Below are 16132 nucleotides of genomic sequence, written 5' to 3' on the forward strand. Positions count from 1 at the left end.
CAGGGACGGGGCAGCACAGCTCTGGGCAGCGGTGCCGGCGCCTCGCCGCCTCCGTGTCACGGTGTTCTCCTCACACCGCACCTCAGCGTCCTCTCTGTTGTTTAAAGCCGTTCTCCCATTTCTGTCGCTATCAGACAGCGTACAAAGTCGTTCCTCCTCCTGCGTACACCCTGCAAGTACGGGAAGGCTGCGGCGAGCTCTGCCCGAGGGCTCTGTCCCCGATGCTGAAGGGACCCGCTGGGACCACCCGACCACGGCACACACACAGCGGAGGAGAAGGGTGCGGGTTGGAGGAGAGCTTTATTGGCCATAATAAATAGAGTTACACGGGGCGACTGGTGAGAGACGGGTGGTTGGAGCCACTGCGTCCCCACTGAGGGACATCATCCTGAGCCGCTCCATGGAGGCTGGGGCAGGGGATAACCCCGTTACAGGGACAGGAGGATTTTGGGAGAGCAACGAGGGGCAGAAGGACAGAGGAGTGTGGAGGGGCCCGGCCGTCACTGCGCCAGGGCCTGGATGATGTCCTTCACCAGCATGGTGCCGATGACCATCTTCTCGCTGTTGACCGTCAGCTGGGCCGCTGCTCCCTCCCGCCACTCCAGGGTGATGAGCACCAGGCTCCCGCTGGTCACCGTCTTGGCCGCAAACCTGTCCGCCAGCAAACGTGAGGCGTCAGGGTGAGCTGAGCCCTGCACCGCCACCCTGTCCCTGGGATGGGGAGCGGGGAGGTGTCTGCCACCCGCAGCCACTGCCACAGGGGGTTTGTGTGAGGGATCATGCGGGCCCCTTGTCCTAAAGGAAGCTGCAACAGTCCCCATAAGGGAACTGATTTCACTCGGGTGGGGCTGCAGAGAGAACCATGTGTGTCCAGACCCCAACCTTGTCCCTGCAGTGGGTCCCACTCCCTGGGAAGCTGAAATGCTACGAGGTGTCTGGCTACCTGTACTCGTTGTCAGCTCCACAGGGCACACGTCCGACGTTGGCAGCTGAAGTCACTTGCTGGACGATGGCATGGTCACTCCGGCACTTCTCAGGCAGTGTCAGCTTCTCTGTGATCTCACTCATGCCCGTCAGCTTCCCTGGAGCAGGCAGCAGATGCCCTGCCCATCTCTGGCCACCACTAGTAGTGGCCATGTCCCCACCAGGGCCCATTTTGCAGTCCTCAAGCCAAGCCCTTAGTCCTGTCCCCTCCCACTCCAGCTCAGCTCTGTCCCAAGACACCTCTGTATCCTCAGTGAGGTCCTGACTCCCTGTTTCGCTTGCTCCTCTTTAGCTTGGCAGAGCTGGATTTGGGAAAACCTTTCCTCCATGATCCTTTCCAGGCTTGTCCCTGTCAGCCTGCCTGGTGGTGGTAGCCTGTGGCCATGTCCCATGTCTCTAGGGATGGGCTCCTCCAGGCACCAGCAGTGTAAGGTGATGGAGCCAGATTCCACAGGCCCAGAGCACCCACCACATCCTGGTATCTCCAGCTCACCACAGACATGTCATCTCTTAGAGTGTGGTGTCACAGGGCCAGGGCGTCCCCGTCACTTACCACAAAGTGACATGATGTTCCTGTGCCAAACAGGAAGGGGTATGGGGACCCTGTGAAGACCTGTGTACAGGATCTTGAGATGTCCCACTACCCCACAGGGCCACTCTGGTGCCAGAGGAGAACAAAGGGAGCTATTCTAGAGCCACTTACCCTTACCCTGCTGCGCAAGGTGCTCTGGGCCACGACACAAATGGCATGGGGACAAAGCATGCAGTGAGTGCCACCGTGGGGATGGTGGGTGACCCCCCGACCTGGCCCTGGTCGCCACTCACCCTGCTCCTTCCTGAACTCGTTCTCGCTCATGAAGACAGGGGCCATCAGCTCTCCAACTGGTGGCTGGATGGAGACGTAGAAGTGGCGCGTGTGGGTGCTGGGGACACAGGTGAGTGAGAGTGGATGCATGAGAGGACTTTACTTCCTCCTGCACTGAACCTAGCCCTAAGCCATTACATGCAGGAGGATGACTGGAGGGAAACTGAGGCACAAAATGGCTGGGGAATAGGAGATTCCATCAGACTGGACTTGGGACTGCTTCCGTGTCCTTGTATCCTAGTGCCTGTTCCACTGTCCTCTGGAGCACCCCGTGTCCATGCCAGTTTTCCTCCTCCCCTGGAAGGACCCTGGGGCCCATCCTGGTGTCCCCATCCCCTCGAGGGACTGTGCCTGCCCCACTGTCTGCTGGACTTCACCATACCCTGTCCTGCTGTCTCTGGGGTACTCCAGTGCTCTGTGCTGATATCCCTTGTCCTCCAGTGCCCATCTAGCCATCCCTGAAGCCCTGTCTTGCCATTCCTTGTCCCTTGGGCTCCCTCGTACCCTGTCCTGCTGTCTCCCAACCCTTGGGGTAGCCAAAGTCTTGTCCTGCTATCTGTTGTCCCCTGCAGCCCTGTGTCCCTTGGAGAGATGTTGGTACCTGTCCCACTGTCCCCATCCCCTGAGACACCCCTCCTGTCCCCTCCTGCCCAGTCACTCACCACAGCTGGAAGTTGGCTGCCTGGGTGGAGTCACAGAAGTCAATGCCCATCACCACACTGGCTGTGTCCCCGGGTGCCAGGCTCTCTGAAAGCACAGGGCTGCCACCGTGTCCCACCTCCCCTCCACCACTGTCCCCTTCCATCCCAAAGCATTGGTGTTGTGCTACACCATACCAATCTCAGGGAACTCCTGGATCCGCATGCCCGCAAGCAGCTTGGGCTCGCTGACCCGCAGGCTCTTCACCTCGGCATCGGTGTTATTGGAGATTTGGATCTGGACAGCCACCATGTGTGGGTCTCCCGGGAAGGGACGGCGGCTGAAGCAGTACTCGACTGACAGCCCCTCACCCGCCATGCGGTGCAACAGCTCATATGTCCTCACCGCACCAAACGCTGGGCTCAGCAGCTGCCAGGGACCACAGGACAATGTAGGCCACCAAGCCCATTCCCTGGGTGACCATGGGAGGAATGTGGAGGACACTTACGGCAGGTGCCAAGGAGGTGTCGGTAAGCGTGAGGCCCTCTAGGTCAGTCACCAGGCTGGTGGAGATGATGTTGCTAGAGGGGACAGGCTGGGGAGGTGGGGGGGTGACTGTGGGGGGAGGAAAGGGTTAAGAAAGCTCCAATCAGCCACAGTCCTATGGGAATACCACATGGGGACAATATCAGTGGCACAGGCACATGGGGACAGCTACATGGAGACAACAGCAGAGGGATACCAACCACATGAGGACAGTCTCAGTCATGTATCCCCATGAGGACAATAGTAGAGGGACACCACTTGGGGACAGCCTCAGTGGTGTAGTCCCATGAGGAAACAGCAGAGGGACACCAACCACATGGGGACAGCCACATGGGGACAGCCTCAGTGGTGTAGTCACAAGGGGGAAGTCCCTCAGGCACCACCCCAGGGGGAATGCAGCATGGGACATCCTGGTGGCACAGTCACCTTCCCCAGGACCAGCCTCAAGAGACAGGAGCTGTCCACCCCCATAATCTCTGTCCCCATTCCTGCTCATCCAAAGACCCCACACATCACAGAATAACAGAACAGCCAGGGTTGGAAGGGACCTCAAGGATCATGAAGCTCCAACCCCCCTGCCACATGCAGGGCCACCAACCTCCACATTCAATACTAGGCCAGGCTGCCCAGGGCCCCATCCAATCTGGCCTTGAACACCTCCAGGGACGGGGCATCCACAACCTCTCTGGGCAGCCTGTTCCAGCACCTCACCACTCTCTCTGTAAAGAATTTCCCCCTGACATCCAACCTAAATCTTCCCTCCCTCAACTTAAAACCATTTCCCCTTGTCCTGCAGAGGACATCCCTGCATTCCCCTACAGACCCTCATGCCTTGGTTTCCCCAGAGCCACCACCACGGCCATCCCATTCAGCCACTCACAATCATCCAGGTCAAGCAGGGAAATCTCCTTGGGGCCAGCCTTGCTGCTAGGAATCTACAAGGCATCAGAGACGTGGAGTGAGCAGAGGGCAGGGATCCTCCCAACCTCCTTCCAGCCCAGTCCTCACCGTCTTCCTCCGCTTGGCCTCCACCACAGTTGGTGCCTCAGTGCCGGAGTCTGATCCCGAGGAGCTGCTCTCAGAGGCACTGGCCTCCTCTGATGAGGTCTCAGCATGACCTTTCTTTCCCTGTGGCCCTGCAGCCTTTTTCACCTTTTTCCCCTCAGCCTCCTCCTCCTCCTCACTGGAGCAGCAGGGAGAGGGAGGCTTTAGGGGAGGCCATGTCACCAGCTTAGCTGGGGGGCATTCAGTCTTCCCAGGTTACCTGCCCATGCTCCTTGGGGATACCTTCCGGAGGCCTCCTTTCTCCTTCCTCTTCTTCCTCTTCTCCTCCTCCTCCTCTCCTTCCTTGTCCTCTGACTGCTCCCCGCTGCCTTCCTCTTCCTCCTCTTCTTCCTCCTCCTCCTCCTCCTCGCTGCTGGAGCTGGAGGTGCCGGAGCTGCTGCTGCTGCCGCTCTCCTCACTGTCAGACTCGGGTTCTGCAGGGGACATGGTTCAGTCCCACTGCTGTCCCTACATATCCACCATACCCCACAGTGTCCCACTGCATTCCATGTCCCCAGAGCTGCTCAAGGCATCCTACAGCACCCCCACATCTTCCATCACATTCCAGCTTCCCCTGTGCAATGGGATGTCCCCAGTGTGGTGACCCCGGCCATGATGTCTTCTGCTTGATGCCCCACCACGATGGCTCCACCGGCTCCTCACCACTATCTGCTGATTCTGTGGGCCCTGACTCCCCCTCTGAGTCAGAGTAGAAAGGTTTTTCCACCTTCTCCTTCCTCTTCTCCCGGCTGGTGCACTTGGTCCACTCGGGAACCTGCTGACACAAGGCTTGTTCTCACCCAAAGTGTCTGTGTGGTCACCAGGGAGGGGATATGTGGCATCTTCTGGAGTTCTCCCAAGACCCCAGCAAGATGTCCTGACCTTAGTGTATCCCATATACACTGGGGTGCCCCACGCACCTCCACATTCCTCACAGAGGGGTCTGGAGCCTCATCTGGCCAGTCTGGCAGCTCCTGGTACCCAACAGCCTTGGCATTTAGAAGATGGGACAGGGATCCCAGCTGGAAATGGTCCCGGTCTATGGCAGAATGAGAAGTGATTGCAGCTCAGGAACACCACCCCATGTCCCCATATCCTGCAAGCAGAGTGGGTACCTTTGAAAGAGGACTCCAGGATGGGAGCGGGTTTCTGAGCCAGGAAGAGCTTCTTGGCATATTTGTTGAGGGCCCCACTCTTCTCGGTGGGCACAATGAGCTGGCGGATGAAGCGAGCACGGTCGCGGATGTCGTAATTTTGATCGTACTTGGCCAAGTTGAGCACGTACTGGGTCAGCAGCTTGCTCTGCAAAGAGGGACATGCTGAGGGCCAGTCTCTGGGCTAAGGAAACTGAGGCAGGCCATGGGGCCATGTACCCAGGGTACCTGTTTGGAGTTAGTCAGATAGAGCTTGGCCGCGAGGTTGATGACCTGCAGCTTAACGATGTCTTCCTCATTAGTGAAAGATTTAGCCATCTTGCGCAGCACGTCAGGTGCAATCTTGGGCACGTGCTCACAGTACTCGCCAATCAGCCACAAGATGCTTGCCCGTGCCATCGGCACCTGCAAAAGAATCCCAGGCATGTGGCATCACTGCCACCCTCTCTGCTCCAGAGAAGGACACGTGTGCCTTGACCCACCTGGATGTTATCGGTGAGCTTGGCCATGTGCTTGATGATCTCACTGTGCTGAGCTGGCTGCATCTGCAGCAGCTTCTTGATGACAACCACGGACTCAGCCACCACCAGCTCTGTGGGTAGAAACTCAGCCTCAGGGGGATCCTTCCTGAGGGGCAAAGAGCCCATATTTCACCCCCACCACGTGTGCTCACCGTCCCGGTTGGAGAGGAGCTGGACCAGACCATTGAGGCAGGTGTCCCGCACTTTGCCGATGTTGGTGGCACAGCGCCCAATGGCTTGGATGGTGGCTGCCACAAAGTCCTTGTCCATGCTGCGGATATAGGTCTGCACAGGCAGAGCATGTCACTTGTGTGCCAGCACTGGGTATCCCCACCATGTGGTGGCCTTGCATTGGGGTTTTCTGGAGCCATCCATGGGGTTGGCACAGCTTCAGCGCTCTCTTCCCACTAGGGTTCTCCTCTGTCCCCCCACAGTGGCATTTTGGCGCCTAGAGCCATGCCACAGTAGCAACATGGTGCCTAAATCTGCCTGTGGCCATCACATACCTGAAACTCCCTCAGGATGGTAGAGATGTTGGTCTCATTGGCCAGGTTGGTGAGCACCTCCAGCTGCAGGAAGAAGGAGAAGAGTCTGCTTGAGGACATGACCTGAGGATACTGAGCCCATGGTGCCCACCTGTCCCTCTAGCATGGAGGATGGCTGCTCCATGTTGGAGAGTTCCAAGGTGCCCCAGAGAACCCAGTCCTGGGCCCTGCCAGGTGTTTCCAACTCACCTTGAGGATCTTGATCTGTGTGGGGTCCGTGGAGCGGATGTAGAAGCTCTTGAGATAAGGCTCAAACATTCCCTGTGCAGAGAGCCAGTGGTGTTAGTACCATCATTGTCTCTACCATGCTCACCCATGGGCAGGTTGCCCTGGTGACGGGCTGCCAGACAGTCCTCATTCCACTCCAGAGTTAACAAGGCTGACTCCTCCAGCACCAGCACCCAGACTCACCCGCCGTTTGATGGACATGGTGGCCACATTCTGCAGCACAACATATTGCACCTCGCTGTGGGGACAGAGAGGGGACTACCATCAGGGGGCAGACTCACCATCAAGGCAGTGCTACCATAATGCCTCCACCCCTTATCCGGGATGTCTGAGCCTCCCCAGGGGTCTCACTGGCCATGTCCTCTAGGGTGAGGGACCACCAAAACCCATGTGCTGCATACCTGTGACTCCGCAGAAGCCGCACCAGTGCCTTGGCAATGACGCCAACCTCTGCCTTAGGTGCCAGGTGGAAGTAGAGCTGTGCCACAGCCATCACCACCTGCAGGGAGACATGTGCCTGACCCCAGTGGTTCATGGAGACATGCCAGGGGATTGCTGTATCCCCTAGTGTCCCTCCCAGCAGCACACGGAGGAAGCTGAACCCTGGGGAATGCCACCATGGAGACCTCTCAAGACATTCCTAGCACCCTGGTGGGTTCTTGCCCAGTGGGCATATCGTGAGCCCAAGGCTGAGGAGCACTGCTGATGGCCCTGGGGACAAGAAGGGCTAGAATTGGGCTCACTGCAGCGTTGCGGCTCTGCAGTAGGGGTTTGGTGTTGCGCAGCAGCAGGCGGTGGTCGGGGTCCATGACGTAGGGTTTGCGCTTGGCCAATGACGCTGCCTCTGCCTTGGCATCCTTGGTGTCCTCTTCCTCAGAGCCATAGAAAGCCTTCTCTGCACTCTCCTCTAGTAGGGATTCCTGCCAGCAACACGCACTTTCACTCCACAATCCTAACCACAGCAGTAGGACACTGGAGCATCCCTGGTATCAAGGTGGCTGGGGACACTCCAAGATGGACAGGATGCCCTGAGGTTCCCAAACTCACATTCTGGTTGGGGCTGAGGAACTGGGTACGTGCATAGCGGGTCAGCATGTTGATGATCACCACCTGGCCCCATTCCTCCACATCAATGAGCAGGTTGCAGAGCTTGCGGTAGTTCTTGTGAATGAGGTCGATGCGCTCCGGGCAGACCTCCTCAAATGCCATCACCACACTGCCGGCCACCAGCTGCAGAGGGAAAGTTGGGGTGGCTCACTGGGGTGGTGGCATGTCCAAGAGGATGCTGGTTTTGTAGGGAAGGGGACTTCCCCATGAGGATGATGGTTTGATAGGGATGGTAGCATATTTGTAGGATGGGTATGGCATATTTGTAGGATGGGTATGGCTGCGTTCCTGTGAGGATGCTAGATCAGTGGGATGGTGACATCCTAGGCTAGAGGATGCTGGCACTGCAGAGATGGTGGCACCCTCAGGAGGATGCTGGCTCAACAGGGACAACAGCATCTTCACATCTGGGGATAGGGGAGAACCAGAGCTCACCGTGGTCTTGTCTGCCAGCAGCTTCTCAATGACTTCAATGAGCTGGTCCTTCTGGTCTGAGTCAAGACTGCAAGAGAAGAGTGGGCTTGGTGTGGGTGAGCATGTATCCAGCCCCACAAATCCCCCATCCCTCTTGGCACCAAGCAGCTGAGACCCCACCACCAAGATCTGCGCCCCCAAAATTTAGCAACAAGAAGATGTGCAGAGCTTTCAATGTGTTTTCCTCATTCTCAGCAGCCATCCTATTACCTGTAGAGCTTTGGGATGGCATGGGCAGCTGTCTTCCGCACATATGGGGACATGTCTGATGCAGCTTCTTTGATAGCCAGCATCATGATGGGCACGATGATGGGCACACGGATGCTGGAGAGGACGCGCAGAGCACTGGCACGGATCAGCTGGTTGGGGTCCTACTGGGATATATGCATTGCTGCAACGAGCCAGGACAGCCTTACGGCCTTCTTGCTAGCCCCAGAAAGGGGCAGGAAGGATTCCCACCTTGAGGCCCCGCTGGAAGGTGGAGATGGAGAGCAGGGCTAGGTCCTGCTGCTCCTCTGCATAGCGCACCAGGTACACATACACCAGCTTCTTCACCTGCAGGATGGAGACCAAACACTCCCAAATCCCTCCCAAACAGGGAGCACCCCAAATCCCAGGAACAACCTCACCTCAATGTTCTTGCAGGCAACATTCTTCACCACAGCTGGAAAGAGGTCAGAGGCATTTTTGCCCCGGGCAATCATCTAGGGAAGGAAGGAGTGGTGTGACTCAGGGTGGCTGCTGTGGCACATCGTGGCACAGCACAGCCCGCCATGGCACGGAAAGCACTGCACGCAGCGCAACCCACCGCCACGATCCTCTTCATAGCCTCCAGCTTGAGTGAGTCCTTGTTGCTGTCCAGCATCTCCTTGAGGTCATCATGCCTGCACCACATCAGGGTGGAAAGTGCTGCTGGCCACTTTTAGCCCTTTTTAGCCCCCTTTTTAGCCCTTTCCCATGGTGAGAGATGCCTGCAACCTGACCCCCTGGGGCTGTGCAATATTGATGGGGCAGGAGTTGGGTTACAGCTGCATGCAAAAGGAGCTGGAGTGACTGGCACGGCACTGGCCACCAACTCTGTCTCCCTTCTGGTCATCAGCTGGATGTCTCTTGTCCCCTCCTGGGCATGCTGGTGTGCATGCACCCCAACAAAAAACTTTTCCCTCATGCCCTTCTTGGTGGGCACATTCAGCACCTGTCACCACTATCAACTCTTATCAGGCCAATTGCCAACAGTGTCCCCTTTAATAAGACACATCTGTCCCCACCAAACCAGGAAGGACTTGCAAATCTGCATCTACCCACAACAGCTCCATCTTCACCACAAAATGGCAATTTTCCCAAACCAGGACAGATCTGCACCAAAACAACTCCACTATTTGGTGAGCCTTCTGGGTCACACGACATCCCAGGACCTCCTAGAGCAATGCTCATCCCCGGCCAGCGCTGTCACTACCCCTGGGGGGTCCCTGGGGAGGTCTTACCGCGGTGGCTGCCCGGTGCTGGCAGCCACCTCATCCTTGGGGGCTGCCAGTGGCCGCAACTCGTCAGCACGCAGTGCGCTGTAGCAGGTGGGTGGCCCGGCCTCAGTGGCCAGCACTGGGCTAGTCACCTCCTCGGCCGCATCACTGCCTGCTACCAATTTTGGCCGCAACAGCTTCTGCACAGGTGGCAGTGAGAGCATTGCTGCAGCTGGGGGTGGTCCTGGGGACAGCAGGGATGGCGGCAGGGCTGTGGCCCTGCTCCTCCTCCTGCAACCTGATGCTGGGCTTCGGGTTGGGTTGCAGTGACAACCCAACAGGCCACCAAGGTGCTGTGAGGTCTCAAGTGCCACCCATCCTGCCACCCAGCCAGGATGTGGGAATGTGGCACGGCTCCTCTGGGGACTCTGAGTGGCTCAGTCTTTTCTGGGGACATCCCTGAAGGGATGGGACAGCTGTGGGTGTTCCAGTAGAGTGACGGGTGGCACCTGGGACTCATGGGAACAGCAACAGATCCAATGTGGCCAGAGAGATGGAGCAGCATGTGGCTGATGGAGCCGCTGCCAGGGGTCAGGGATGGGGGACGTTGCTAGGCTGGGGGACTTTGCCAGGGGGTCAAGAATTGGTGAAACTGCCAGGAGGTCAGCGAGTAACTGCAACAGAGTAGGGGACACTGCATAGAGCAAAGGTGGGAGACAGTGACGGAGTGGGGGGCATTGCCTGCAGGTGAGGGGACACTGGCAGAAGGTCAAAATGGGGGACACTGTCAGGGGATGAGGGATGGGTGACACTGCCAAATACTTGAACACTGGCAGGGGGTCAGGAATTGGGGAAACTGCTGGGAGGGCTGAGATGGGGGACAGTGACAGAGTGGGAGACACAGCATGGGGCGGGGATGGGGATAGTGTCAGAATGGGGAACATTGCCAGGGGGTGAGGGGACAGTGCCAGCATGGGGGACATAGGTAAGGGGTTGGGGTAGGGAACACTGCCAGCCTGAGGGACAGTGAATTGAAGGGAGACAGTGACAAAGTGGGAGACATTTTGTGAGGATCAGTGATCGGGGACAGTGCTACCAAGGGGAGTACTGCCAGTGGGTGAGGGAATGGGTACCATGCCAGGCTGGGGAACATTGACAGGGGGTGAGGGTGGGAGAGAACCCTGCTTTCTCCTCTTCCTTTCCCTCTCCCCCCCCCCGCTCACACTGCCCTATATCCCCGTGCCCCATAAAGCCTGCTGGCCGCAGGTGGCACCTGCCATCCCCGTGCTATTGGGCACTGCATGCTCGGCACGGGGCATGGAGGCCCTGCAGCCCCCCCGCCCCGTGCCGCAGCGGATCCCAGCCGAGGGAGCCGGGTCCGTATCTGGAGGCCACGTCCCTCTCTGGGGACAGCGAGGAGGCTGCTTCCCATCCCCACCCCTCCCCACACCCCCCTGCTCCAAAATGCTGCTTTCCCCTCAAAAAGGCGTCGCGGCCTTTTGCAAAAGATGCCGCATCTCCATCCGTGTCCCCATCCCGAGGGGGGGTCACCGCCAGCCCGCAGCCATTGTCCCCGTGGGGTGCGTGTGCGCGCGCATGTGCCACCCGCGTCCCCGCGTTCCCACCTCTTGTAGTCGGAGGCGAAGATGCCGCCGCTGGCGGGGTCGTGGCCGTACTCGGGCTCCCCCAGGCTGGAGGACCCCCCCTTCTCCTCGCCGTAGGCCGGGCTGGCCGCCATGGCGCTGCTGGCGCAGGCCGGGATGCACAGCCTGGGGACGCCGCACTGATGTCAGCGTCGTGCGAGAACGGCCACCGCCACCGCTTAAAGGCACCGGGGAGCGCGGCGCCCGCGGAACCGCACGGCCTCGGGGATGCTCGGCCGCCGGGTTTCAGGGCGATGCACCCACGTGGCTCACCCCCCACCCACCCCTCCTCCTCCCATAAAGAAAGGATGGAGGAGGAGGATTTCCTCTCCCAAAACACTGGGGTCTGCAGCCCTGCAGAGGGAGTGTAGGAGCTTAGGGGTAAAGCATTGCCCGGGGGTCTTCTTATTCGAGGTGTGTGTCATTATTATTTAATTTGGGATGCCGTTGTTTGGGGTATCGGTGTTTGGGATGTGATTATTTGGGATGCTGTTGTTCAGGATGCTGTTATTGTTTTTATTATTTTTATTCTTATCGTCATCACTATCACTGTTATTATTTACTATTATTGTTGAGGGATATATACTATGTAATATATACTGTTATTATAATTTACTATTATTATATTCTACTATTACTATCCCCGTCATTTACTATTACTGCCATTACTAATAGCAGTAATATTATTACTAACATTACTTCCATTGTTGTTATTATTCACAGATAGGTACCACTATTTGTGGATGAGCCTTATCACAGAATCAGGGAATCATTAAGTTTGGAAAAGACCTCTGAGAATATCTTGTCCAAAATGGTTATAATTACTTAATAATAACGCTACATATCATAATCCTGTGCAATGGTCATTGTGGGCTGGGATAAAGTGCAAATTGCCCATGGAATTCATTTAGTCCATAACCATGAGCTCCACCTGTCATAACAGTCCTTCGGCACGGGAGGAATGATTCACAGTTGGGTTACTGCACACAGAAGCTAGTTCTGGTTCCATCAGTTTGTTCTTCTTTAACTTGGGTATTTCTTACTGTAATGCTGTTAGCAAGACACACAACAACCATAACAATGATGACATACAGTATTATGTAGCAATTCAACATCCTATACAAATTCTTGGCTGTTCTCATCCAGCATCGGATCACCGTGAGGTACACAACAGACATCCCCGTCCTTCCTCATTAGCCACCATATGCACCCAGGTCCCTGAGCAAAAGTAATCCCATGAGTAGGATGCCTTTTCCTAAGGCAGGAGAAACCCAAACTGCCTTTGGGTGCATGTTCTTTATGTGCACCACCAGGACTTTATCCCCTTTTATGGTACACAGGAGGTTTGACTAGGCAGGATGAGCTTCATTGGCAGATCCCTGAATGTGGACTAATCACAGAATCACAGAATTGTAGGGGTTGGAAGGGACCTCCAGAGATCATCGAGTCCAACCCCCCTGCCAAAGCAGGTTCCCTACACCAGGTCGCACAAGTAGGCGTCCAGGTGGGTCTTGAATATCTCCAGAGAAGGAGACTCCACAACCTCCCTGGGCAGCCTGTTCCAGTGCTCCGTCACCTCACCGTAAAGAAGTTCTTGCGCACATTGGTGCAGAACTTCCTATGCTCCAGCTTCTGGCCATTTCCCCTTGTCCTGTCTCCGCACACTGCTGAGAAGAGTCTGGCCTCGCCACTTTGCCCCCCACACCTTAGATATTTATAGACCTGGATCAGGTCCCCTCTCAGTCTTCTCTTCTCAAGGCTAATCAGGAGGCTTTTGCTAGATGTGTGTCTCAGTGTTTGCATGTCCCAGCACCCATTGATCTCAGTGTAGTCTTAAATAGTCCACTGTACCATTTGATTTTCCCCATGGGTGTGCATGGCAGGGGATGTGATATACCCATTTAGTGCCATGCTCCTTGGCCCAAGAGGTTATAAGGTTGTTTTGGAAATGAATCCCTTTGTCTGACTAAATTCTTTCTGGGGCTCTGTGTTGCCACAAGACTTGCTTTTCTAGACCCAGGATAGTATTTTGGGCAGTAACATGGTGCATGGGATGCATTTCCAGCCATCGGGTGGTTGCTTCCACTGTTGTACGCACATGGCCTTTGCCATGGCAAATTATGTGGGAGTGTGATATAATCCACCTGCCAGGCCACCCATATTTATATTTCAGCCATCGTCCTACATACAAAGGGGCTTTATTTGATTGTTTTGATTAATTATAACTCATGTTTCACATTCATGGATAACCTGTGAAATAGCGTCCATGATCATATTCACCCCTCAATCGCAAAGCACATCTATAGGTTGCATCTCTTCCTTGGTGGCCTGGAGTGTCATGGGCCCACTGAGCTAGAAATAATTCACCCTTATGTAGCCAGACCAGATCTACCTGCCACTGCTGAAGCTAAGACAGGTACTCAGTGAGTTCTTTGCCTCAGTCAGGCTTCCCATACCTGTTGTGTCCCTGAACCTCTAGGCAGGGGCTCGGGGAGCAAAATGACTCCCACTGTAAGAGACGAGATCATTTGTGACAACCTGAAGGAAGGCGATGAAGAAAGGAGCCCTCCTGGTTCTGTTACTTTTGAATATAGACAGACACATGGGTGAAGTGGCGATTGGTGGCCATGTTGGCCTTAGCCACCATGAGGTAGTTACATTAAAAACCCTTGGTGATAGGAGGAAAACTGTCACCAAAACCTCTACCCCAGAGATGGAGAAAGCAGATTCTGGGCTACTCAGAGAACTAGTTAGTAAGGTCCCCTGGGAAATTGCTTTTAAAGGCATCGGGGTCCTTCAGAGCTGGTCACTTTTTAGGAACCTCTCTGAGCACAGGAGCAGGCAGTTACAAAACGTCAGGAGTCAAGCAGGCAGGGCAGAAGGCCAGCCTGGCTGAGCAGTGATCTTCTTCCGGAGCTTAGGCTGAAAAAAAAAGTGTTTGGCTGCTAGAAGCATGATTAGGGGACATGGGAAGACTACTGCTCACTTCTGCAGGGAGAAATGTAGTCATAACTCAGTTAGAGTTGAAGCTGGCCAATGGTGTGGGAAACAATAAAACCATTTTTTTAATATGTTAACAACAAAAGGAGAACCAGTTTGTTACTTGATGAGAATGGCCACCTTACCAACAGGGACATGGACAAAGCAGAGATATTTAATGCCTTCTTTGCCTCTTTCTTCCACAGTAATGCTGGGCTCTGGCACCTCAGGTGCCTCGAGTTGAAGGGCAGTGAGTGCAGTAACAATCAGTTCCCAGCCAACCCTGAACTTGTTTGGGATTTGTTGTTCAGCTGGAAGCATAGAAGTCCATAGGGAATGTGGAATTCATCCCAGGCTACCCAGAGAGCTGGCCAGTGTCACTGTGGGACCTCTCTCAATTACTTTTCCACTGTCTTGGAAATTTGGAGAGATCCCAGTTGACTGGAAGCTGGCAAACGCTGTTCCAGTTTTCAAGAAGGGCGAGAAAGAAGACCCGGTAATTATAGGCCTGTCAGCCTCGGTTCAGTGCCTGGTAAAATTGTGGAGAAATTATGGTGGGAGTTCTTAAAAGAAAAAAACACCTGAAGTACAATGTGGTCATCAGTCACAGCCAACATGGGTGCACGAGGGGAAGATTCTGTTTAACTAACTTAATTTCCTTTTACGACAAGGTTTTCCATCCAGTTGACCAAGGGAAGAAATTTGATGTTATTTTGGGGGTGTGGGTTCAGTAAGGCTTTTGATACTGCTTCCCACAGTATCCTCCTGGACACAGCTAGACAAAAACACAATGCGATGGGTGAGAAAGTGATAGGTTGGGCCCGAAGGATTGTAGTAAATGGGGTTGTGTAAGCTGGCGGCCAGTCACTAAGTAGGGTTCCTCATTTTAGGGCCATTTCTCTTTAGTGTTTTCATCAATGGCTTGAATTTAGGACTAGAAGGCATTTTGATCAAGTTTGCTGGCAATACAGAACTGGGAGGAGCTGTTGCCTCTGTGGAGGGTGTACAGGCCTTGCGGAGAGATCTAGCTAAACTAGAGAGCTGGGCAATCACCAACGGCCTGAGATTCTGCACCTGGGCAGCGGCAACCATGGCTATAGATACAGCCTGGGGGTTGAGATGCTGAAGAGCAGCCTTGCTGAAAAAGATCTGGGGGTCTTGGTCAGCAGAAGTGCTCATCAAGCTGCTTTCCACCATCTTTCACCAGGGTAAGTTTAGGTTGGTATCAGGAAAAACTTCTTTACAGAAGGGGTTGTGAAGCACTGGAATAGGCTCCTCAGGGGGGTGGTTGAGTCACCATCCCTGAATGTGTTTAAAAACTGTTTGGATGTGGTGCTCAGGGACATGATTTAGTGGTGGGTTGATAGAGTTAGGGTAGGATGGTTAGGTTGCAGTTGGACTTGATGGTCTTTAAGGTCTTTTCCAACCTGAGCAACTCTATGACTCTATCAGCAGTCTTGATCAACATGGGAGGTCTCAGAAGACAGGAGACTGCCAGTGTGACACTCATTTGCAAGAAAGGTTGGAAAGAAGACCTGGGAAACTCCAGGCCTGTCAGCCTGACCTGGGTATGGGGAATGTCAGGGAGCAGATCATCTTGAGTGTGGAACCACACCTAGAGGACAACCAAGGGATCAGGCATAGCCAGGGAGGGTTTGGTTGGCCAACATCATCTCCTTCTGTGAACAGTTGACCTGGCTTGTAGGTGAGGAAAATGCTGTGAATGTAAGTTTACCCAAACTTCAGAAAAGCTTTAACTCTGTCTTCTACTGCACTCTTAAGACAAGGCACAGATGGATTTGAACTTGGCGAGGGATGTGAAAAATAACAAGTGGTTCTTCAGGTACATAGGCAGGAGGAGACAGACCAAGGAGAGTGTTCTCCCTCTGATAAATGAGGACAGAGAGCTGGCTTCCTCAGACGCAGAAAAAGCTGAGGTGCTC

General features: G+C 54.9%; 1 protein-coding gene across 4 annotated transcripts; it reads right to left on the reverse strand.

Moving 5' to 3' along the window:
- Positions 1-115: 115 nt before the first annotated feature.
- AP3B2 (adaptor related protein complex 3 subunit beta 2) lies at positions 116-11490 on the reverse strand. Of its 4 annotated transcripts, XM_031616214.2 has the most exons (28): positions 11193-11486; positions 8916-8991; positions 8737-8811; positions 8567-8662; positions 8318-8478; positions 8069-8135; positions 7574-7756; positions 7270-7446; positions 6928-7025; positions 6710-6764; positions 6488-6559; positions 6260-6322; positions 5906-6038; positions 5715-5824; positions 5461-5637; positions 5194-5380; positions 4999-5117; positions 4742-4853; positions 4299-4512; positions 4043-4217; positions 3915-3969; positions 2997-3103; positions 2686-2917; positions 2512-2596; positions 1810-1907; positions 1688-1711; positions 944-1082; positions 116-651 (listed from the first exon to the last, which is right to left on the reverse strand). In XM_031616214.2, exons 1-28 carry the CDS (start codon positions 11303-11305, stop codon positions 501-503), a joined length of 3354 nt encoding a protein of 1117 aa, XP_031472074.2. In that variant the 5' UTR covers positions 11306-11486; the 3' UTR covers positions 116-500. The 4 variants fall into 4 exon arrangements, with proteins under 4 accessions (XP_031472074.2, XP_031472075.2, XP_090004732.1 ...); XM_031616215.2 differs by lacking the exon at positions 1688-1711 and having other exon boundaries at positions 117-651; positions 11193-11485; XM_090148606.1 differs by lacking the exon at positions 116-651 and having other exon boundaries at positions 1000-1597; positions 11193-11490.
- Between the last annotated feature and the right edge of the window lie 4642 nt (positions 11491-16132).

Source organism: Phasianus colchicus, chromosome 12 (assembly GCF_987193195.1).
Source record: "Phasianus colchicus chromosome 12, bPhaCol1.hap1.1, whole genome shotgun sequence".
NCBI classification, from domain to species: domain Eukaryota; kingdom Metazoa; phylum Chordata; class Aves; order Galliformes; family Phasianidae; genus Phasianus; species Phasianus colchicus.

Bases quoted from the DNA above. Each gene is read 5' to 3' on its own strand.
- AP3B2 (XM_031616214.2), bottom strand. From the start codon at position 11,305: ATGGCGGCCAGCCCGGCCTACGGCGAGGAGAAGGGGGGGTCCTCCAGC. The intron at 7,447-7,573 runs GTGAGTTTGGGA...TGTTGCTGGCAG, and splicing joins TCCTCAGCCCCAACCAGAAT to GAATCCCTACTAGAGGAGAG. The intron at 3,104-3,914 runs GTGAGTGGCTGA...CTCCCCCCACAG, and splicing joins CCTGCTTGACCTGGATGATT to TCACCCCCCCACCTCCCCAG.